At 38.7% G+C, this 25,327-nt stretch overlaps 1 protein-coding gene across 4 annotated transcripts in view; it reads right to left on the reverse strand.

The window, feature by feature from the left end:
- The window catches only part of LOC122401420 (RNA-binding protein Musashi homolog Rbp6), a 1,207,497-nt gene that overhangs the window by 10,550 nt on the left and 1,171,620 nt on the right, over window positions 1-25,327 (reverse strand). For 2 of the 4 annotated variants that reach the window (XM_043403532.1, XM_043403531.1), the window contains 3 exons: window positions 12,463-12,528; window positions 3,187-3,464; window positions 355-419 (listed from right to left, as the gene is read on the reverse strand). In XM_043403532.1, the coding sequence (XP_043259467.1) occupies window positions 378-419; window positions 3,187-3,464; window positions 12,463-12,528 (386 nt within the window). In that variant the 3' untranslated portion in view covers window positions 355-377. Of the gene's footprint in view, window positions 1-354; window positions 420-3,186; window positions 3,465-12,462; window positions 12,529-15,355; window positions 15,461-25,327 lie in introns of all 4 variants that reach the window. The other 2 variants (XM_043403530.1, XM_043403533.1) reach the window with 2 other exon arrangements.

The raw sequence follows: 25,327 nt of genomic DNA on the forward strand, positions 1-25,327 counted from the left end.
GTGTTTGCAGTTTGCTACAAAAGAATGAAGGTTTTCCATTACCGTACTCATAAGATTATGCGCTAAATTCGGAAAAACAACAGAAGACATTATAATCTTTCGATCGGTGTCGACTGAAATAGCTTCTGATGAATATAGAAGATGATGTGCTTACAATTACGAACTATCTATAAACTATTTATACTACATATACTTTGCAACAGTTCAAATTCCATATCGTACGGGGGTCCTACGACGAGCGGTTGATTTATCGAACAGAGAAGCTCTTTGGCATTAAATATCACGTGACATGAAATATTCGAAGTAATGGCAAAAAGATTTTACAAGGAATCGCGAGGAAACGTAACTACGTACCTGTTATTAGGTCTTAACAAGGCTCAATGGTAGCCATTAGTGAACGCCGCTGGTATTAGAGGACCCTAAAACAAGAATGACAGATGTTTCGTTAAAGTTCTCGTGCAATTGCACATTAAATAAGGTTCTACGGTTATTCGTGAGCTTCAAATAACTTTTGTGTACTACGTGCAATTGCGATACTCAATCCTAAAAGTTTGCATCGTTGAATGTTAAAATTCATTGGAAGTATTAAAAAGGAGATATAAAATGAAGAGAAAAAATGAAAAGAAAAGTTTTAATATTGGCAAACTGAGAAGCTCAGCGTTCGGAGCTGTTTTGCAATCTAAGCTGCAGCAACATAAGTTACAAACTCTAATAAAAAAACTTGCACCATACTCTCGGACCTCTCAACTTATTTTTTTTTTTGTATCTTATCCCAATACCTTTCCGATGTACGTTTAGTGGGTGGGAAAAAATGTCACACACAAGTTTAATAATCCGATGCTGTTAGTACGGTTAGCTCTTGAAAACTTTGAACACTTGGAAAATGTAGTTTGATCGGTCGGGACTCTCACAATCAACGGATAGCATAATTAAAGTTCTTTCCCGACGTGGAAGTTAAACAAATTGTTAAATGAATAGCAATCGAGAGAAATTTGTTGCAATCAGTGTGCAACGATCGTTTTCATTCCTCCATAGGAATTATATTTCCCTTTTATTACTTTGCATATTTGGTAACAATAGGATACTTCTCCGGGAAACAGTGTTAGTCGAGCACAAATACAAATAAATATCGATTCAATTGCGAAAGCTGGCGATACGATTTAATTGTTGAAATTTTCGTCCTTGTAAAAAATATTGTAATTCGCTGTGATCAGATTCGGAAATTAAAAACTTCATTTGATACTTCAAGTAAATGAAACTGTACAATTTGAAGAAATTGTAACAGAAAATTTATACCTCAAGCATGATAAAACGAGCCTGATTATATTTTTCCAATGATGAAATTGTTAGATTAAGAATTTAGTTCTATTATTAAAAATTTCAGATGTATATAACAAATACGAATTTGGTTGGAAAGCGAAAATATTCTCATTAAGCGAGGGGTCTGCGCGCTAAGTGGTATATGTTCGCCATCGAACAACCGTAAGACTACGGGAGTTTTGGAAGCTATATATGATCTTCACTAATTCCTTCTCCCAAATTAATTTAATCGCGTGTAATGGACCGATACATTTGCATCTCAATTCTCTCCTTGAGTTAACTCACGACAGACTCGTACCACTTGACTGTTTAGACCCTTCACGATTATAGTTGGAACAATATTAATTGACTTCTGAAGGCCATTGACGAGGAAAGGATTCGAAATATTTCCTTTGATGTTGACGTGCTCTAGCAGGATAGTCATATGCAAGTCTTTGTTTCACCATGTAAAGCATTACAATTAGGCACTAAATAAATTCATAACATGTATAAGTGTATACAGTAATGTATCGTATGATGTACAGTAATTTTCGGTTAAGTGAAACAATTTTTCCCCGGATAACTGAAACGAAATTACAATAAAAAATGAAACCACGCTCATATTTCTTCATGGCAAGATAAATAGGTCGGTTCAATTTTCATTTATTGATGAAAATAGTAATTTTTATATTTATCACTGTCTTTTCAATGGGGTGGTGAAATTTTTATGAGTAAAATAAATCTAAACACGATCTATTTCGAACTGGTTTCAGTAATACGTAGTTGAAAGTCTTTTAATAAATCACGAGGCTGTTTTTGTGCTCAATTTCTATGAAGAAACCTCACCAATATTTTGGTAATACTCTCATAAAGATATAGTACAAAATATGGCTTTGAATATTCAATATTATTTTATCTTTCTCACAAAGACCTTCTGGAAAGTGTCCTTCAAATTCGATGGAATTTTGCAAGTTTTTAGAGCAGTAAAAAATAAGGAATACCAGTTTGTTAATTATTTCGCTTATATGGAGATTACTGTAATACGTTCCCATGTTCTGTTATTTTGAATAGTCTCTGAAATTATCGAGTTTCTGCCCTTAATCCCTACAGGTAGTAACAAAAACTTGTATGTGACCATTCTGCAAAAACACATTAGAATCGGATGAGTATAGTCATGCCCCAATTATTTTCCACGTTCATTGTGTAATAAATACATAATAAGTATAAATATAATAATCACATTTTATCCTTTCCTAACAAGGAAATTCGCATTGTTCAGATATATTATCCATAGTCAATAGTCATTAAATATTGAATATTTATTTTATTCAGACTAACATATGAAGTTACATTCTCGACACGTTTTACGAGATACTTGTTTACAATAAATACTTCTTTATTTGCTAATTATTTTATTGTATGAACTTTGTATTATTCTATTCTATTTACACATAAGACTAGCAACGTGGTTAAACTATATTTTTGTCTCTTGTTCTATGAACCAGATGAATCATTTTCTATACTTCTATCCCGACAAGAAAGTTAGTCTCAGAAGTAAGTAAATCTGTGTTCTCCACAATGAACGTGTTAAAGTATAATATCTATGAAAGATTCCAAGAATAAGAGCTTCCACTCTTTCATCCCCATCGTTACTTTCAACCCTGTCGCAATCTGATCCATCGTCAGAGGCGAGAAGAGTTGGAAGAATGCCTCCCAAATCGATTCTTTCGCTCTCCGAGTCTCAGTCTTCTCGTCTGGCGTGACTCGATGGGGGGAAAGCGAGGCCTTGAGTAGTCAATGAATTCCGTTCGGACTGTACCGTGCTCGACAACACTGTTGGCGCGCGGGCCTGATTGGGCCAAAGGGGGGATCGTAGAGTGGACTTACGGGACTGTAGTTGAGCGGGGCACGGGACACAGCGATCGCAGGGAACGCGGTCGTAGGGGGCTGCGGACTAGCTGCGGCCTGGACGTAGCTGGCAACTGCTGAGTCCGCGGCTGCGGCTGCTGCTGCGGCTGCGGCGCTTGAACTATACATGTCGATGGGGCCCGGCGAGTTGGCCGCAGGAAAAGATCGACCCTGTGGCCCGCCGTGGCCGCCGGCCGCGTGAGGCGACGCCGGCGGAAATCCGGCCTGCGCTGCGGCCGCCTGGTAGTTGTTCATCACTGCAACGAACGCGCCTTAATTTTTATACCATTCCACGTGACGCGACAGCCTGCATCGGCCAAATACCGTCAGCCGTGCCGACGTTCCCGTTTCACTCGCGCGGACGCGTCACGACTAACGCTGGGTGTCCACAGTTTTGCTCTTCCGAGACCGGTCGTCGAGGATAAGAGAGCCTTTCCGCACGAGCAAACGGGAGTCCTCCATACTGGACAATCGACTCGACACTCGCATGCTCGACTTACGGATGTTCGTGCGAAAGAACCGATACTATCAATTGCGTGCTTACTCCAACAGTGCTCTTCGGCGTAGGAGCCCCTCGCGCGCCTGCTTCCGACTTCTACTGTGTGATAGAACTTGATTAAGTGCCTAAGTCCCTGCTCTATTTTAGTTTAGAGACGCGTGACGTGTTCTACCAACCTATGCGTTGGGCACTATGGGAGATACTCATCTTTTCGCGGATGCACTATGCAGCGATCGTAAGTCGTCGACGAATGAAATTATCTGTACCACCTTCGGTAGCACGGATTGTCATTATTAGCTAAGTTAATCTCATTCATGAGTAAAATTCCGATTATCCGGCATACTCAAGACTAGGGCAATCCCGGGAAATCAAATATGTCGGATAAATGAACTATACCTACATATGGAATGATAGCAACGAAGAATATAATCACTGAAAAGGTATACGCATGAAATTTCGGTGAAACATATCTGGTCACACAGTATATTTTCGGTAAAGAATTTTTTTCTTGAAAATGGATAGGATTTCGAGGGTATGTCTATTCACCAAAAATGATTGTAATTGACCCCCACAATTGAAAATTATTTTGCCAGAATGATTTGAAATTTTTTTATTTCCGAAAAATTTAAGCACTTAGTCGATTTTTCTTAAAAATTCGTTTTTGATTTTTAGTAATTTTGTTTGACGTTGTACAGAAAAGTTGTTTAGTACTTCTTTTTAGGTATCCATGAGCTCTACTTTCTCCCAAAATTTCAACGAAATATGTTAACTATTGTAGGAGTTATGGTCATTTGAAAATTGGACCACTTTTATGGGGTTTTCCTTACTTTACGGGGTTAAGGATCAAGTTTTCGAATATTTTTAGAATTTCTACATATGCTTCGCCAAAATACGCGTTGTTTGCCTTTTGAAACATTATAATCCTCCAATCCGTTCAGAAATTATGGTGTTTTGAAGATATATATGAAATTTCAGTGAAACATGTCAATGGTATGGTCAGACATATTTTCGGTAAAGAATTTTTTTCTCGAAAGTGCGTAGGATTTCGGGGGTATGCCTATTCACCAAAAATGATTAAAATTAACCCCAGCAACCGAAAATAATTTTTCCAGAACTATTTGACATTTTTTAATTTTGTCGAAAAATTTGTCCACCTTCCTGAATTTTTTTTTCGAAAATGCGTAGGATTTCGGGGGTACGTCTATTAACACAAAATGATTGTAATTGACCCCTGCAACTGAAAATAATTTTTCCAGAATGATTAAAACTTTTTTTTCCGAAAAATTTAGCCACCTACGCCCTACCGATTTTTCTTAAAAATTTATTTTTGATTTTTAATGAACACAACCGTGGGCAATATAGTAATACAATTTATTAATAAAAAATAAAATATATAAAATTCCTACGGTTTATTCGTCAACTATTTAGTATCGGCGTCACTGCTAGATGCATGCGGCTGTGATTTCTTTGTTTGTGTGAAATATAATCCATAATATTTACTGAAGTATAGTTGGGGTTAATATACCGGTTATTCGGACATTCCGGATGTTCATCGTGAAGATTTACCAGTAGTCTGTGGGCACTTGGCAACTTACGATCTCTGCACAGTACGTTGTCATAGAGGTCAGCCATGACAACCATCTTGAAATTTTCGGAAAATAGTAGGACTAGACTTGCTTCTATAACGTGTTACTAAACACATGTCGTGTGTGATGCCTCGGGTTCCTTGACGCCAGAGTCTCTGGTCTGTCGTGGGCGACATCTTTGCATCGCGGTTTTTCCTTGTTAATGAAACCCCAGAGAACTTTTATGAGTTCTAGTTTGGAGAGCACTGTATTAGATAGTCTTATGCTCAATAGAAGCAGTCCAGAAAAAGCTCTCAAGTGGACACCCAGTATAATCGTAGATCGAAAACGCGTTTTCCGGATTTTTTGGGGGCTATCGACGGATTCGTACCGCGAGAACGTTCTTCTGTTTTTTGAAGCTGATCGACCGAGGAAAATTAATCGCGACACGAACCGCAATCAGATCCGGCTGACTTGATTTCTCATGACTGAAGAACAATTGCACGCGTTTCGAGCGGCTCGATGACTGATTCGTGGGCGTTTTTAGAGTATAACAATACACTCAGTGTTTAAGTATCGTAATTTTGCTGTTTTTTTTGCTTATCATGACATTGTCCAAAATCGTACAGGTGTATGGTGAACGAATTGAAACATGACAATTTTCCATAGCAATAGAAATCAAAACAATCTTTATCACTTTACAATCTGTGGTGCAATTTTTGCATACGTAGAAAATAAAAATTTAGGGATGTTTAAATTAATCCTCAAACGAGGTCGTAACTTTTTATTTTCGTCACTTGATGCTTCAAATTCTGAATTCTATTTAACAAATGACTTATAAAATCTGTATCTTTTACTTGTATCCGAGAAGAAGATACATCGTTAAACAGACCATATTTCTTTAAATAGGAAAAATCCCAAAATTCAATTTAAATTAATTTTAGTCAGTTCTAAAAATTTTAGACAAATTTTCTACTTCTATGATTTTTAACACATTTCAGATTACTTAATGGTAAAATATTTTGCATATTTTATTGTTACACTCAATTTGGATGTTTCGATTCGTCTCGGTTTGACACAACCTGTACAATTATTCTAATCAAAGAGAAAAATATTCATTGTTTCGAACCAACGATCGGGCACAGCGAACATTTATCAAATTCCAACGCGAAACGGCCGATTGTCATTTAATTTCCGTCTTACACAATTAATTGTCATACATTTCACATACACGTACGAAGACACACTAACAGCATGCTACAAAGGCAAACGTGTCGATCTGCATGTTTACAATCATTCGCGTAACTGTTTGGATTTCTCCGCTGGTGTGGCTCTACGATTTCCAAACAACGATATTAACTAATACACCTCTACGTTATTACTCATATTTTGCTCTAATAGAAAACTTATGGTATCTAATTTACTTAAATCACAAAACACGCTTTACAATGTCAACAACAAACTCATCACGCAGTCAGCATCACTGTACTACCATTTCTGTACATGTGTATATCCCGCAGCACAATGAACAATCTCGATGTAATACGATTTCGCGCGACACTTTATGCTATATCGCTTACACATAAAAGAAATACGTGTTCAACGATCGTCTACGTTTCCTTTTCTCCGTAAAAAAATAAAAAGATTCACACCGATGAATGAGGACGAGTTACACCGACAGACACATGACACTGCGTACACAACGATACATACACAAAGAGTGGTACAATAAAGTCTCCGACGGAGACAAATTATCGTGACACACGTAAACATGGAAGAAGCAGATAAAAGGAGATACTGAATAAGCGGATTACAAGACAGCTTTGCGCGTAATGGAGCAACAGAAACCGCCAGCACAGATACGGGCGTTGCATGCGTCGCCAGAGCAAGCAACGCAATTCCACGAGTCAATAACGCGCCGGCTAACGCAGAAACAACGTCGAGCACGTGCTTTTTAGTTCGAGTCACCCGTTTAATGTCCTGTTTTTCGCTCGTGAGAGGAATCGTTTACATCTGACTCGCGCTATCGTGCCGCATCCCGCGATATTTGTGTTAGTTCGATTATAACAAAGGGAACATGCTGCAAAAACGAACGGAAAAAGGAATGAATTTTGCGCGCGCATTCCAAAGAACTCGGGAACAGCGTCAGGACGTTTGTCGATTAAACTTTTAACTGGATCGTTGTTCGAATAATTTTAAAGAGATTATTATTGGAGCGAAACTTTGTCCGTCCGTGGACGGAACGAGACGACCATCGACGAAGAATAGAACCTCGTGAAACGCAAAGAGAATCGAGGACGACGACGCTAACGCAACAATTTTGTAGAATATTTAAACCTTTGCATGGCCGGCGTTTTTTAAATTTTGTAAATGTGATACCAAAAATTTTGATCTTGTAAAAAGATATTGTGTAGATTCAGAACTATTACACCAGCTCTTAAAATAATATTTTAAACCCCTGGGTACTGATTGTTTATGAAAATACAAATCTGAAGCTATTAGGAGATATCTGGTAGCCTAAATTTTAATGATGAAATGTATCAGGTCATTTTGCAAGCTTTTAACACTAAACCTGCCGCGACCGGTCATCAAATGACCGTTTTTTAAATTTTGTTCAGAATTTCTAACACACAATATTATTTTACCGCTGTTTAACTTGACGAGTTTCCTTATAGTATACGTACAATGAATTTTACAATATTCACATATATTCTTATTGTTTGTTTATTGAGAAAAATATTATATGTAGTCTGTTTTGCCTACCACGACCGGGCATCTGACCGGTTGAATGATTTATATTTGAACTGGACATAATTTGGTATCAAATTCTGGTTAGCTTCCGATGTAAATAGGAAATATATGTATAGCAAAGACGAAAGGAGAAAATCTTAAGTTTCCACTGTCTTAGAACAGTCTTACAACGCGTATTAAAATAGTTCAAATTTAGAAGCGTGCAGTTCCAAAATTACTAGTGTTTTATTAATAATTGACACATCGTCGGAAGCGGCAAACCTTCCTCTTTAAAATGGTTTTTGGTTTTTGACGATCGGACTTTTCGTTTCGGAGATATCGTAATTTATGTAAAAGGTAATTTTTCTAGTTTGAACTATCTCTGTCTCCGTCTGACACGTCGCGCCAGACCTCTCTTTCTCGCACGTGACTCGTGACTGTGCCGGTCAACGACCTTGACAAGACCGTAGTAAGAAAGTAAACAAACGCTTTGGATCCTTATATCTCCGGAACTAGCCACCGCATCGACTTGAAACTAAAATCGCTATATCTCCGGAACTAATAAAGCTATCGACTAGTTCGAACGCTCATTTTAAAGGGCATTTCATCCTCTACCCAATGACTATACCACCTATTATAATTTATGCCATCTTCTATGTTTATTTTGAAATTTACTTTGACACTATATATCCAAAGAAGTTTTAGAAATTCCTACTGATCATACGACTAGTGCACGATAAAACTGGATCATAAATTGTTTATTTGATTGAAAATTAATTTAAATTTAAATATAGGATGTTTGAGTATTTACTAGCCTAGTTTTCTCTAGAACTAACTACGGTATCAACTTGAAACAAAATTCATTTTCAAGTGCGTTCTATCTTCTATCCGTTAAAAATTAAAAAATTTGTTGACATAAGAGAGAAGGATATCTTACGAATAAACATCGAAACACAACTTTCTATACATATGATGCAAAAGTTACGTTGCCTCGTAAAACAGAAAAAGAAAAACTGGTCGTTTGACAGGTCATGATAGAAATGGGTATACATGAAGTGCCAGTAGGTTTAGTGTTAAATCGGCTTGGGCAAGGTAAATACTTTTTAGTTAAAAATGAGCGTAACAAGAATTCAATAATTATGTATTTTTTAGACGATCGCTCTGATTTCAATGAATTCTTAGTATGTTAGTTTTGAAATTAAACAGATTAGAAAATAAAAGAAAAATAATAGGTAACATAAAATTTATTTTGAAGTCGATTACTAATTATACAATAACATAAACGATACATATTTTCCTATGAAACAATTTGTTTAAGAAAACAAATGTAGAGACTTGTAAAATGACCTGATGGTCAACGATATGTTGGAATCTCTCGAAATAATAAGTACAGTGAAAGGAACTCGATGGATGTTGAAAATTTGAATTATTTATCAGAAATACAAGTCCTTCTTTCTATTAGCGTGGTTTTGGAACTTAATTACCATACATGGTATACAATAGAGGCCTTAGACGTAACGATTAACCCAAAATGCGTCACACATCTAGTTGCAACGATGGTCATTAAATAGTGTCGTATTGTCATTCAAAATGGCCGACTTCAACGACTTTGTGCCTCAACTCCAGTGACTTTGCGATTACAGAACTGTCGTATTTACGATAGTTGTTTTGCAGGAAAAGATAGTCTCGTTAACCTTCCCATTAACGAAAGCAAGAATTGAACATTGTATTTCACCAGTTCACTAGAATCTACTGTACAAATTTATGAACGAATTGTTGGACTACAAAGATGGCTTCTCTCCCATCCAGCAATGGGACCGCGTGTTCGAGCCACTATATTTGCCTGACAAAGGTTGATTATAACGTCCGACTCGATGGAACTTGCACGGATGGTCTTATTTTCTTCGAATAGAAATTATTGCACGACAAATCGTTACGTCCGCGGCGTAATGCCGCGAGGGCGTACGACGAAGGCGAAATAAAGTTGGGGGGAAAAAATACGAAGATGACGAGAAAGAAGTCGCGGAGGACGAAAGATTGCGCGACGATGGGGGTGAGGAACGCGAAGGAATTCGAAAACTCGCTCGAAGAAAAGACGGAGGACGGAGTATGACAAACCGAAAGCGCTCGATGTACAATCTAAAACCCCATTCAGCTTTTAAACTCTTGACAATGGCGGCCGGTTACAAAGTTTTCTGCCGGTGGCCGGGTTCGTCGATGGAGAGGAAGCCGGGGCGCGATTCAAAAGTTTGATTTATTTGAGAGGAGATTGTGGACGGCAGGGGTGGCGCTGACGCGGTGGGAGGGACGGGGGGATGAACGAGGCGAGCGGATCAGGCCAGATTCTGCGACGGGGGAAAAACCGAATAAAAAATAAAAGGGTTGCCGTGGAATCGCCGTATTTCGCTGCCGGCATCTCGCCGTCCTACATGTGTGACACTTTTCAGTATTCCGTGCTGCTTTTCTTCCATGCTGTCTGGATTGCATCGCCCCCTCCCGTCCCACCTCGCCCTGCCTCAGTGGTTCTTAACCTTTTTAAGCTCATGGCACGGTTTAGAAGAAGTTTCTGATATCTTTCGAATTGCTGCACGGCTTAGAAAAGAAAATCCAATACAGATCTTTGTCGAGAGTAATCGCAGAAATATAATAGCTAGATTCCACGCTTGTTTTGGTCAAATAATTTAATCTTTCAACCCCATTTTCGCTATTAAATCGTTCTAGAACCTTTTGTGTAGAGAAGTGTTTATATGAATATGATGTATTTCGAAGAAAAAATAAGTCGATAGCCTTTTTAATGCTGACTAAAGTGTCTAGTGTATCTAATTAAATATTGAATTAATTGTGGCAACTTAACAAATTTGAAGAAATTTAGTGTCAGCATATAGGTTAAGAATCACTGACCTAGCTGTACGCGAGTCAAGAAGAAAGTCTTTTCATGACGCGTCGAAGCGAGGGGTGCTCGAACTAGCAGCCATTTTCCAGAAATTAGCGCCAGATTCTTGAGAAAGAATTCGAGAAGGAATCGCGGCGATCTCTTTCACTTATTTAGAAGCATTCTTCTCGTAAATTTCGTCCGCGCAATCTACCCTCCGCGAGACCTCAAACAGTCGTTCCTCGCAGGAAATTGTTGATCGTCTTTCGAGTTCTGCGATAACTCAGGGGAAATGTGATACGAGAAACTATTGTTCGGGGAGCACGGTTTTAGCAGAAATTTGTTATCGGGTGTGCTACGGACGTTTCATTAATAAATGTGGAAACGAAAAATATTATAATATCAAGTATAATGAAGTTACTGTTTCGGAAATAGCGGCAGATGTTGAAGAACGATTAAATAAGAAAATATATTCTTTATCTATAATAGAAGTTCTCGAAAGAATCTGTGCGTTAGAAAGGAAATTGTAGGTTTCATAGACTAGTCAAAAAATATCATCGTTTCGTATGGGTAAGGTAATCGTGTGGAGAAAATCGAATATTGCAATAAATATTAAACATGTTCTACGGTCAAATTCGGAGGCGGATGACAAATGGCGCGGGGGTTGTATATCTGGCAGTGGCATCGAAAATGCATCATTTATCAGCGACAAAATGGACACCTGATCCTATTTAAATATATTAGAAAAATGTTACGAGAGTCAAATTGTTGTTGCACATTGAATGTGTTGAACTACTCGTCCCTATATAATTTTCTTTGACTCTTTTATTAGTTGAACTATATTAACTTCGAAAGGACTTCGTCATACACCTGTTTACACGTTCGATGATTAGAAATTTCGTCCAGACTGGTGAAAAATTTTCGACACAAAGCGCTACCAAGATGCAGATCGATCGAAAGAAATCGAACATCGTGAGACAATCGCGTCCTCCGTCGGTTCGAGATTCGAAGAAGTCGCTGTTCCGCGAATTAAGAAACGATTCGAGCACAACGATCGCGTACAGCCAGGCGTAACCTTTGGCAAGTTCCGCGAAGGGCGGCGAGTCTTAGCGCGCGTTCACGGTTCGAGGTACGAAGAAGCCGCATTAGGGTTGCAATTTGCCATTACGGCGTAATGCAAAGCTTGTTTCGGTTAAAGCTCGAGAATCGAATCACGAAAGGGGATTGAATTACACGAGTTCCAGTCCCGTTGCAACGCCCCGTAATACCGGATCCCGTTGGTATATCGTAACGTCTCGATCTAGCAATCACGAAGGGCCTCGTAAGAAGCCCCGTGGAAGCTATCGTCGTATTCTCTCCTGTTATTGCTTTCGTTCTCTATCGCGTGACTCGATAAATGAAAAGCGATCAAGAATCGGAAACCGTGCGTCGTTCCCAGCTAGAACCTATACATATATATATATATATCGGCCGTGCATTCTGATGTACAGAAAAACCCCACCCCCGAGGGGAGCCCTTCTTTAATGCGAGACAAATTAAGAAAGCGGTAGCCGATCGAAGCCGAAAAGAATGGAAAACTTTAGACGTACCAGAAAGAGCTTGCGTGAGCAAGGGCGTGTTGTTGTTGGGGGTGAGCTGTCCGTTGGTAAGATCCACTGAAACATAAAACTCTGATCACAACTGCTCCGCGCTTGATGCACAACGCGTACGCGCGTTTCGCCGCGTCTGTCTCGTCCGCCACTCAAGCCGGTGGCTAATTAAACGAGAGAACAAATATTGCGACGTCAAAGCGATAGGGGCCGAAAGGAAGTCGGAGACGTGATTGTTCCATGTGTGTTGCTTCGTCGCTGATCCTCCCCCTGAAACCGTGCCGACGATCGAGCACGGTTTTCCTTCTGCGTCGCGACGCTTTCGCGATCCCCCGGATTAAACCTTCTCCTCCGACCGTTCTTTCGTTCCTTCGTTTCCATTTTGCCTGCGCCCTTTTGTTTCTCTACAGTGGTTCGCCCGGGAATCCGGTCGGAAGCACACTCGCGTACGACGTTATTACGCCGGTCTGGTTAATATGCTCGCGTAAGAAACGGCCCGGGGACAATAGAAACGACTTTCTCGATGCGCTTACTTGCAAGGCAACATCCCCTCGGCGCAAGTTCGACCGGTCATTCGGGTTCTGCACAGTGACGGAATCGTGGAATATTGAAGCCAGTCGTTATAGTTTCAGGGGAATACGGTTAATAATTTTTACGAGCAACGTTTCAATTTTTGCCAGTCTGTTTATCCACGATGAGAAGATAATAAAGAGTTTTCACGAGAAAGAGTAGACAGTTATAATGCAAATGTATATAGAATGTTCCATAATACGTGAGAAGTATTTCAAGAATTGATACGGAACTTGAAATCAATGCAGACAGTTTCTGTAAACATATGTTTGCATCGTGTTCTTAAATATTTTTGTTGCAACTGTAACTTGTATTTTCTACAATTTATATACAGGGTGTTCGGCTACCCCTAGGAAAATTTTAATAGGAGATTCTAGAGGCCAAAATAAGACGAAAATTAAGGATACTAATTTGTTGATTGAGGCTTCGTTAAAAAGTTATAGAAACATTTCCGGCCACACAGTATATTTTCGATAAAAAATTTTTTTTCTCGAAATTGGATAGGATTTCGGGGGTATGTCTATTCACCAAAAATGATTGTAATTGATCCCCACAATTGAAAATAATTTTTCCAGAATGATTTGAAATTTTTTTTTCGCCGAAAAATTTAAGCACCCCCTGTCGATTTTTCTTAAAAATCTATTTTACATTTTTATTAATTTTGTTTGACGCCCTATGGAAAAGTTGTTTAATACTTTTTTGTAGGTACCTATGAGCTCTGTTTCAGAAAAAAATTTCATTGAAATATATTCATTATTATAGGAGTTATGGTCTTTTGAATATTGGACCATTTTTATGGTGTTTTTCTCAGTTTACGGGGTTGAGGAACAACTTTTCGAATATTCTTTGAATTTCCACATATTCTTCATCAAGATACGCGTTGTTTGCCGTTTGAAACATTAAAATCCTCCAATCTGTTCAGAAGTTATGATATTTTAAAGATTCGCATGAAATTTCTGGGCAACATTTTTGGCCATAAATTACATTTTCGATTAGGAATTTTTTTCTCGAAACTGCGTAGGATTTCGAGGGTATGTGTATTAACCAAAAATGATTGTAATTGATCCCTGCAACGAAAAATAATTTTTTTAGACGGATTTGAACTTTTCAATTTCGCCGAATTTCAAGGGAATCATCATTCATGATCAGACATTATATTTTCGGTAAAGAATTTTTTCCGCCTAAGTGCGTAAGATTTCGGGGGTATGTCTATTCAACAAAAATGATTGTAATTAACCCCCGCAACCGAAAATAATTTTTCCGTCAATGATTTGAAATTTTTTAATTTAATTTTTTAATAACTTTTAATAACTTTTTAACGAAGCCTCAATCAACTAATTGATATTCTTGATTTTCGTCTTATTTTGGGCTCTAGAATCTCCCATTCAAATTTTTCCCAGGGGTGGCCGAACACCTTGCATATTTATGCATAAAAAAATTTCAATGTCTATATAATCTAATTATTAAGTACGATACTTTTCAAATGATCGAGTACCTATTGCACAAGATCATGCATCCACCAATGCAATTTAGCTCACAAACGTCACAGAGTTAGCGTATTGCGTCGAATTCCACTCAGAGCTTTTCTTCCGTGAACCTGACACTATCTCAGCAGACGAACATGGACGCTAAAATTTTAACGTTAAATATCTTGTAAACGATTGATCGTACTATTCTGAAACTATAATCTCTGGCTTCGGTAATTCAAGCTCCGTCGCTGTGTGCCAGTCAGACTCGTAGCGACGGATGTTTTCTCGTTAGAATATTTCCCGTGTGCTGCAATATTAACAGGAGGATTCCTCGAAGTCTCATCGACAAGATCGAATATCGCGTTCGCACGGACGCGACGAGTGCTCATCAAATATTTGTCATGTAATAATAGAACCAATGGGCTATTGATTGGGCGAAACTGGTTACGATAGTGTGCTCCCCCGAGTAGAGCTCGACTCGTCGAATAGCGTTTCGTCGTTGTTATTTCCGCGAACGCGGGCTTCAAAGGGGTCGGGGGGCAGAAATGTATGAATCGCGATAAATGATGCGGAACGGGGAACGATCGAGGGTGATAATTGGCGAAACGGACGGTAAAACCATAAACCGGAATTTTCGCGTACGCGCGGAAGCTGAAGCATTGGGCGATCGATGTTCGAAAGACGAGTGAAAAAAATGAAAGAGACAGACAAAGAAGAGGAGGATACAAAAATAGAGAGGTACAAAAAAAATAGTCAGAGTTGCTAAGATAATTGGAAAAACAGAGACATAGATGAGAGTGGGGAAAGAAGGCGTAATGCGTATTTCCAGTCCAAAGTGAATGTCGACTTCATACATTTCTTCCGGATTGCAGTCCGTTGGACGTGTTGCATCGGTGTCTCCGTATACGCGCGGCTCGCATTCTCACTTCCGGTTCCGTGGTAGTACACTGCCGGCACTCCTGACATTAATAAAGAACAAGAAGAGAGCTGAGAATGTGGGATAAAACAAAAAAGGGGACGATGGGGGCGGTGGCGAGAAAATAAATTAAAATCTTTTTAACTGAATTTCCTCGATAACTTATACCGGGCGTTTCTGAAATTGTAAGCACATGCTTAACTGGTAGCTGGAGTTCATATGATATCTCAGAAAATGATTCTATACATTCTCTTATTTGGATTCGATACTTCGGTGGCATGAATGCTTTATTGTATTGATATATTAAAAACTGACTTCTTCCGAGAACAAGTTTTTATATTTATAAAATAAATACAGCCAGTTAAGTTAGTGCTAACAATTAAAATACCACATATACCGGGGATTCATGTCATCATTTTCTAGAATTTGTCTCGCGAAAGAACGATGTAAAGAAAAAGTAGAAGAAACTATTTACTACTTCATATTACTATTTTTATATTAACGATCTGATTTTTTAAATCAAAGTTATTGAATTTTTCAAACTCACAGCCAATAATCGATAATATCAAAAAGCATGTGCAATTCGATTAAAAAGAAAATTGCGATAAGATTCGTGATTCGAAATTTATTACAAACTTTCGAGATTTATTTGAATGAATGTGTTTCGTTCATCGAAAAGAAAAATTCTAGATGACGATAACGCGATCGCCCAGTATATTAAAAATGGGGGGTGATGAGTTGATCTTTCGCTGGTTCAGGAAACAGCCAACGATGTGTTTCTTGAATCGTGGAGATCTAGTTTGATGGAAATAAATATAATACAAATGTAAACAGTAACATTTCGATGCGGCTAAACGTGGTTTTTCCGCGAGAGAAAATTGGACAATGCAATCTCTGTTATTACACTGCCGGTCAGAAGTATGAGACCATAAAGAATCCTGAAAGCAGAGAATCTCGTTCTACGATGATTTAGTAAGCCAGACAATAAAAATTTTTTTAGTTTTTTAATTGCTCTACGTGCGTTTGTTCCGAAGCAAGCAAATACTGACGTGTCGTAAAAGAAGTTACGTGAATTTTTGTTTTAATGAAAAAACCGGTTTTATGTCTTTCATTTGGATGTTTCGAGTTAAACGTTCACATCTGAAACTCCTGTTTATACGTACGTAAATTCAACGTAAAACGCAACAATTAATTTTTCTAAATAATAGGACATTCAGGACATCTTTGATAAAAAAATATTAAATGCAGGTGGTCCCATAATTTTGACCGACATTGTGTAATAAATGATTGGTAATCTTGAATAATCTTATATAAGTCAAAAACTAAAAACCACGGTTTTTCTTTCGCGAAATTAGGGAGTAAAATAATAAGTCATTAGTATTAGAGCTTGTAGATATAATGAAAGAGACAAATTTTCCAATCTCGATCAAGCGTCTATTCTACGAATGCTTCGATCTACCAGTTCGAAATCATCTTCAGAATTATAGAAACTAAATCGACAAACAATAAATGTAATTGTAAATGTGCCAGCAAATAGTTTATGTGAAATAATATAGTAGTTGTAAATATCATAAAATCTATTATTTTTCATCATGCATCATAGCAGTGACATTCACGAAAATCATTTTAACTCAAGTCGACTGAAACATTGATCGAACAGACGCTCGATAAAGGCAGTGAGATTCGTCTTTTTCAAATCGCGTATCTACCGAACGGGTTAGGAATCGATATTTATGATCAGATTTATTCCGGGCGCCGCGAAATACGTTGCGAGAATGACGGTAATCTTCGTACGTTAATTACTTACAGGGGCATTAATTACTCCCGGTCGTGCCCGATAACACGGAATTTATAACGACGCGCGCAAAGAAAAACTTCATCGCGTACGCGGGTATCCGCGGGAACAAAACTCGAGGATCTTTTAAGCCGGTTGAATAAATACCAGCGTGTTTTGTGCTGTCAATGAATACGGACGGTCTGACGTCACGTTCCGCAATTTTTCCTCGGCGGTTCGCTTTTCGCGGGGCAAACACGCCGCCGCGCGCATTACGCGAGCGGAGCGTTTAGCGTTGGAATCGGGGTAAGAACAAAAAAAAAAAAAGAAAAAAAAAGGAAAGAAAGAAAGAAAGAAAAAAGGAAAAAAAAATATCGCACAAGGGATCTCGGGTAAATGGTTTAAAGTCGGTCTGGACGCGCAAAGGCGGTCCGTCGAAACATTAGCGCGGAACATCGACGGCGAAAGAGCGGCGCGGGAAACAGTGAGAATGGACAGGACACGGTGAAAAGACGGGGAATGAAAACGGGGATACACGCCAGTGAATTATAGCCATTGTTGGAGTCGTACAAAGCGACGGCGAGGCGTGTACAAGGGTCGATTCGAAATCTGCGTGGACTTGCGGGAATCGGGAGTGATGAATCGGCAGCGATACCAAATAAAGAGGGCGAAATTAAATCGATGAAAGCGCGGTGCGATTCAAAATCTGGGTCGAAGGTTACGGGGCAGGACGCAAGTACTGGCGAAAGCAGAGAAAATGTCCACTTAACGTACGCCTGAGAATCAACTTCCGGCGGTGCAATACGCGTCTTTTTGTTTCAACATCGCTCGCTGCCCACACAGCTTTTCGAGGCTATTCAGTCTTTTCTCCTATTTTCCACTGGGGAATTTAAATACGAATTTTTTATGCGTGTGCGTTTCAGGGTGACCGAGAATTTTCTAGAGAAATTGTACTGTGTCGTTTTGTGAATAAAAATTAGAAGGAAATACCAATGGCAGCCAAACTTGGACTTTTCTAGACCCTTGTGTCTTGTGTGAATTTGTACAATTTATTAAATTTATTTATGTTTATTAGATGTTTGGTAATGAAAGAAAAATGTTGATTGCACGCTATAAATTTACGTAGTGGACAGTGAGCGTGTTAGTAGCGTACGTAAAATATTATAATAGAAGAAGAGATGCTATCGTTATCTGTCAAAGTCTTTATGCTTTTGCAATTGTTTTGCACAAGAGATAACGAAAGACGCAACTAATTGTAATTTTCAGACGAAAAATCCCATATTCTTCCGATAGAATCGATTTGTCGATCAGAGTTAATCGAACATTTCCTTTTCTACTGTCGAGAGTACTGCTTGCCCCTAGATTTTTCGAGCCCTCCTTTGGATCGACTTGCACAAGAGGTTCGTTTCGCGGAAATAAGCGCTGGAAACGTTGGATGTACGTAGGAAGGAATCGATGAGAGGTAGCTGAAAGTTTCTACGAAACATAAAATATTACGAAACGTCGCTAAAGCCAGTTCCAGGTTAATTGGGTTAGTGGTTCCGTATACAAAGATCGCAGCAGATGGTTAGAGAGTCTATAGGAGCTAGAGGAAACATCGAATCCGAAAGAAAAGCTTCGAGTCAACGAGTCTCGTGGGAATCGAGGGAGATTGCAGGGCGATTCAACGAATCGCGGAGTCGAAAGAGTTGAATTTCTTCTTTCCTCTTGTTCTCGAAACGGTATGGAATTTTGAGGAATTTTCAATCGCGCTTCGAATCGAACGCGACAGTGTCCAAACTTGTCGTTTACGCGAAAGGGAAGAATCAAGTTCGGACAGCGTGAAAACAGAGTGTTTCTCAGGGTGGAATCTCGTTTCAGGAACTGGTAACTGGCCGGACTGATAACACGATAGCGAGAGGGGAGGTGAACGGACCATAAATCGCGGATCGACGTGATTTGTATGGGGGTATCACGCCGCTTAATGGTGTGGCTTCTCTCTATCGGGGCTACAACCGGAAGTTTTGGGTCCGTTGCAGCTACAGAGGAATATTCGCCGCGTGCCTCTATCGCGTAACGATTTACGTGACTTCGTATCTTTTTACCCCCTGTACGCTCGGGACTATGAATGGAAATTGCGTCACTGGATTAACCGGACTCTCAAAGCGACACGGGAGTCACGAAATAATAAGAAATCATCGGAAAACGTTTTGCCAGCACTTTTGTCCTCGATAAAGCCACCATGGTTGTACGCGATGCACGACAATTTCGTCTACGATCCGATTAACCGATAGGCGACCGGGAGAAGTTTAAACGCGCGGAATACATGATTTACTGCCGTTTGTAAATTTCAGACCGACCTTTAACCGAATCGAACACGATTCGTTTCACGAGAATTTGATATTCCGTATTCGAAATTTCGAGGCTTCTATCTTTTATCGAGATAAGATGACATTGACTATTTGTGTAATTGTTCGATCCCGTATTCTATGTTTGTCTGAACCTTAAAGTAGCTTTCGTTCAAAGATATTCACGAGGTATAATTATCTATTCATATATCATCGCCATATTATGTAGAGTGAATCAGTGTTTCTCGGACTACATCTTCTAATGAATGATCTCAGTGAATAAAATTGAATTATTAATTATTCCATGTATTTGAAAACTATTTCTGAATAAAAGGTATTTATGTTGAAATAATTTAAATCTTTTATGCATTGTCTACTGAAGGAATTTGTCTGATTTTTGTAATATTCTTTAATAGTAAATTAATTTTTTTTACATAATAGTACAACAAAGTTTAGTATTGTTGATTACTTTTTATAGAAGCAGAATGATAAGTAAGGAATATATTACAAGTGTAAAATATGATATTGACAAAGGTAGACAAAAAATTACAGCTATTTCAAACTATCAAGCTTTCCTCAATTTAATTTTCTATTGACGACAGAAAACGCTTTGTAGGATGTTTGTGATAAGAATAAATTACTGTTTTACGCTTGTTTCTTTTCTTTTGAGTACTCGTGGACCTCCAGGTGCCCGTAGAACGTAGCTTGAGAAACACTGACTCAGATAATATGTGCAACTAACTTAATGGTGACACGAAGCGCTTATTCAAGTATCATTTTATATGCAGATAGACGGAAATTACTCATTAGAAGATACAGCTAAATGGAAATTATAGTTGTTTGCTTACTGTATCATCTGATGCAGTGTGTTTCATAAAATATGAGCATAACTTAAAATTTCAGTGTGCTAAATTCGTTAGATTCATATTTTATAAATTGCATCAGGACGAAGAGGTCGATCTCAAACTTATAATCGGCAGTGTATTCTGTAATAATAATGTATTGAACAGTAAGCCTAGATCAGAGCCATAAAAATTGAATTATATTTTAAATTTTTTCTTAAGAAAACTGGATACATCTTTGTTAAACTGTAAATTCAAGTTACCTTGAAGTTATATAAAAGTTACATAGAAAACTATGTTTAATTTGATAATTATTCTTCTGATCATCCAAAATATTTTTACTGTGCATAAACGTAGTCGTGTGAATTCAAATAAATAAAAGACTCAAAATCAATTTCGTTTACCTCCAAACTAAGCAAACTCCTTGAGGGTGCTTCCTCGTGACTCTGGGTAAAAAATGGAAACTGTTTCAGACTTTTCTCTGAGCAAAAGTATCTAGCATATTAAACAGAAACTTTTTTCTACTTATTAATGTGCTTTTGTAAATACTACGCGAATTTTTCATGCAACTTAATTTAATATTAAACCAGTTCTAATAACAGTAATACAATTGCACTTCATCAAATAATGTAGCTTTCATCTGAGTTAGAAAAAACTGAATTATAGAAGAAAGTTTTCGACATATTGGAATAATCATTACATGTAACCAAAGTTTCAAAACGATTCCTTAGTTTCCGAGATATCGTTTTCATTATAATAAAAAATGCAAATTCTCATGTTTTAGTTTTTAAATTTTGCCTTACTATTTCAAAAGCGTTTGAAACCTCAAATTTGAAAAAAAATTTTTGCACAATTTTGGTCTTAGATGCAAGCATATATCTATATTGTCGTAGTACTACTACAAAATCTGTATAATTTTTATTTTCTTTTTCCCTACATATCACTTTTTTTGTACTAATGGATTACTAAATGAATAATAATAGTAATTAGTAAACTTACGTGCCTCGAAACTCGAAGTCAATAGTTCGAAGGATGTATACTGGTATCTAAGACTGTTCAGCGTGCTTCAATAAAAAAGAATGGCAGAAATATCAATCTTTTTCAGCCCGAGACACGAGGAAAACCCTTAATGCGAACATTCGGGCAGTGGAAACTCGTTGGTCGTTGCAGCTTCGAGACCGTGTCGTAACAGGGGCGCGGACATAAAGAACGAAATCGGAGCGCTGTCGGGCGGAATGACGAATGAACCGGAAAACCTTGCCCGTATACGTTTATCGGACGTTTCGTAGAAAAAAAAAAAGGGGCCACGTGTCAGGGAGGGCGGGAATAGGTGGCGAGTTTCTGGATTTCACGACCATGGGGCGTCAATAGGGCAACTGGTTTCCGTGTCCGCGACGAAAAACGCGAGCCTGAAAGCGCAGGTGCCCGTAATATACGGTCCTCGAAGCCTGGCGGAGATTCTTAGAGGCACGGTTCGATCGTTTTCATCGAAACGACGGACGCATAAAGATCTAGGCCAAGAGTTCATCTATTTCGAGTGTATCTCCAGCTGACGTATATACGATTGAGAGTCCGGATAAGGGGGTTGCGCTGCGAAATCCACTCGCGGGATATGAAATATCGGCGAGCAAGAAAACTGTGACATCCCGACAGGAGAGTGATTTCAAACGGGCGGCGTTCGCGTGGCCAACGTTTTGTCGTATCGCGTCGGCCGGGCAATTAATTCCTCGATCCGTGTAATACTGACTCGAGTAAATCAAAAACCGGACGCGGGAGATAAATCGAAATACATTCCGACGCCTCGGGCGATGTTTTTATGGAATTAGTATGTTCCGCTTGAGAAATTAACGGAAAGCGAGGAGATAGCTGGAATCGATTTAATAAATTGGCGCCGTGCTTCGGAGGCGCAAAAATTGAAACTGACGTCCGGACAGTGATCGAAATATTAATCTCCGCGATTCAAGTCTTCCGGGTGATCGTTTCGCGAGCGGCTCGCGACAACAGTTTTTAAGTAATGAAAAACGTCGATTACGCGCTTGGGGATAAAATTACTCGTCGATCGGTGTGCCACGCGATTGATACGCGCAGCCAATAAAATACACGCGCGCCTCAAACAGCGTGTTTCCGTGTACATATTCCTCGAGTGCATAATATTTGCACGATCATCGAACTGTTTTCGTGAAAGGGGATCGGATATTGGAAGATATATTTTCGAATACCGTTATAAATACGTCCTCCTGAAATGTTAGTTACAAATATAGGATAAATAGCGTTTCACCAACTGCGTTATGTATACTGTATTAATATACTGTAATTCACTGATTATTATACGCTTGTTTAATATCTTCATTGGACACCGTAGATTTGATTTACATGTAACGAAGCTAAATTGTCCTAAATGTATTAAATTACTTATGTTCAAGAAAAAATAAATTCCTAACATATTTATAAAGCATTGATATTTATATGTATTTAAAGTTTTAATAGGTACTTTAAGAAACAAAAAATATTTGTATAAATACCGGAATAATCTTACGATAGTTTTTGGTTACCATTAAAAATGTAGATGAATCCTTGCGAATAATAAATTTAATACATTTAGGAATATTTAGTTTTGCCGTATTCGAAGTAAGTCAAACCTTTGGCGATCAATACGTTTACACAATCAAGAAGACAGATAATTACAATCTGTTTGATCATCGTAATCGATATCAAATAAACGTGGAATATTCAGCAGCACTTTAAACCACCAATACAGTATAAAATCGAGGTCCTCGTCAAAAACTAAGTAAAAAATGTAGAATAAAGTTTTTTTGAAGGAGGTTTCGTTCTCGAGATAATTGATTTTGAAGATATATGGAGCACGCGCGCGTTTGATTAACAAACTCGTTCGCGCTGGAATATTATTTTATACACTTACAAACTGTTCCCAGTATTTCATCTTGGAGAATGAATTTCTTTTCACAAGCTATATTGTATGTATAAATGAGAAATATTCGCAACGAGAATCGAATTTTGTTACGATAGCCGTGCGCCCCGTAAATTTTCGAGATTAATTATCTCGAAAAGGAAGCCTCGTACGAAAAAATTTCACTATACATTTTCGATCTTTTTTTGATCAAGGGACCGCTCTGCTTGTGTGCAACGACACAGGACAACACAACATCGTTGTTATTACAAGCAGAGGAAAATTAAGATTTGCAAAGACTTGCAATCGATTGATGAAACTTTCGCGGTGATTCGTAATCGTTTAGCAGGAACGATCCTCGAAGGTAAAGCGTTTAAAACGCGATCGTGGCGTTCGATCGCATCGGGATCGTATCACTGCGGTTTTCGCGACGATGGTATAGCGTTCAACGATCGCGACTCGATGGTTCGTGAAAGTGAAAAAGCAGCTTTGTTTCCCGAAAGTATTTCAAGCACACGGCTCGGACAGAAGCAACACACTGGACAAATCACGTGTTGAATCAACAGTGACGTCGTTGGTTAAAGTTGATTATCAGCGGGGCTTGTTAGTTGGCACGCCCTCGTGCAGCGACGAGAACGCGAAGCGTCAACATAGGAAACACTTTAACATGGTTAATCTGCACATCCTAAACTACACACACGTAATTCAACGATAAAATATCGAATATAATAATCGTAAACCTTCAACGTATGTATAGGCATAAATATAGTGAAAGTATATCGATTGTAAACGTCGAGATCTCTAATACTACGTACGCGACAAAAAAGTGTGGTCTCACTCGGCTATACTAATTAGCGTTCTAACACTAGTGTCAAGTAAATTCCAACGGTGTTTAAACAGTAACAGCGGTCGAAGTAACAGGTATTAGTAACTAGTATATCAAAAAATTACTATTCGTAGATACAGCGGGTGGTCAGTACAATGAAAAGGATAAATATATGTATATATACGTATTAAAGAGATATTGGACAGTTAAATCTGCGGATATACACACGACACACAAAAGAAAGGTTTCACTCTCATACTATCTACGCACTAATCTACTGTTCTATCAAATTGATCTATGAACTATGGATCGACGACTTCGAGGCTGCGGTTTGGTCAGCCACAGCCTCCAGGTTCGCCTTGTTCGTACTACTGTGTCTATAACCATTTAATCAAACTGAGACGACACTTAATAAATTGTCTTCCAATGGATAAAGATACTCTTTACGGTCGGTCGACGTGTTCTATTTCAGATCGTAACTCTGACTAGAGCCTAAACAACGCTAAGGTTGTCAACTGATCCGCGTTTCGTGCTCGTTTGAATTTTGACCGGCCATAGAAATCGATACGTTCGAATCGGATTCGCGTTACAACGTTGACAACCTTAAACGATAACTATAGTAATTACTGTAAACGTTAAATTACAAAAGTCAATTTGACAACGACTCTCTTTAACTACCAACTGCTTCTAACCAGAGACTATTTGTATCCGTTCAGCTCGATTTGTCTAATTTGTCTACGTTATTGTACCACCACGGGAGGATTTCATTTTTGACGATTCAACGAACAATCGACGCGGCAAGCATTAGGGCAATTGTGACAGGTTACTGGTTCGCTCGGATCCTAACCGTCGACATCGAGGTAGCTCATAGTCGGCGAAACGTACCGATCGATCATCAACGATCGCCCCGTCGTGGTTGCACTAGGTCTGATTACTATGAATAATGTATAATAATAAAAAACCACTTTATATACGACGACGTTTCTAAGAGACAGTAGGTTTAGGTAGATGGTAGATTACTCGCCCCTAGGTGACTGCATCTTCGAGGTAGTCTTCGTCATCGTTCTCGGCAACAGTCCTGTCCCAGACGTCTCCCCTCCTCTTTTGCGATTACTCGACTCAAATTAATTCGTGTCTATCGCGGTACAAAGTTTGACCCATAGCCGGTGCTAAGGCGACGATACAGGACCAAAACGATCGAATAATCGCGGCTCGAAACGGAACAAAGCGTGT

This window comes from Colletes gigas, unplaced genomic scaffold (genome assembly GCF_013123115.1).
Source record: "Colletes gigas isolate AHSC1104 unplaced genomic scaffold, ASM1312311v1 Colletes_gigas_Sc00024, whole genome shotgun sequence".
NCBI classification, from domain to species: Eukaryota; Metazoa; Arthropoda; class Insecta; order Hymenoptera; family Colletidae; genus Colletes; species Colletes gigas.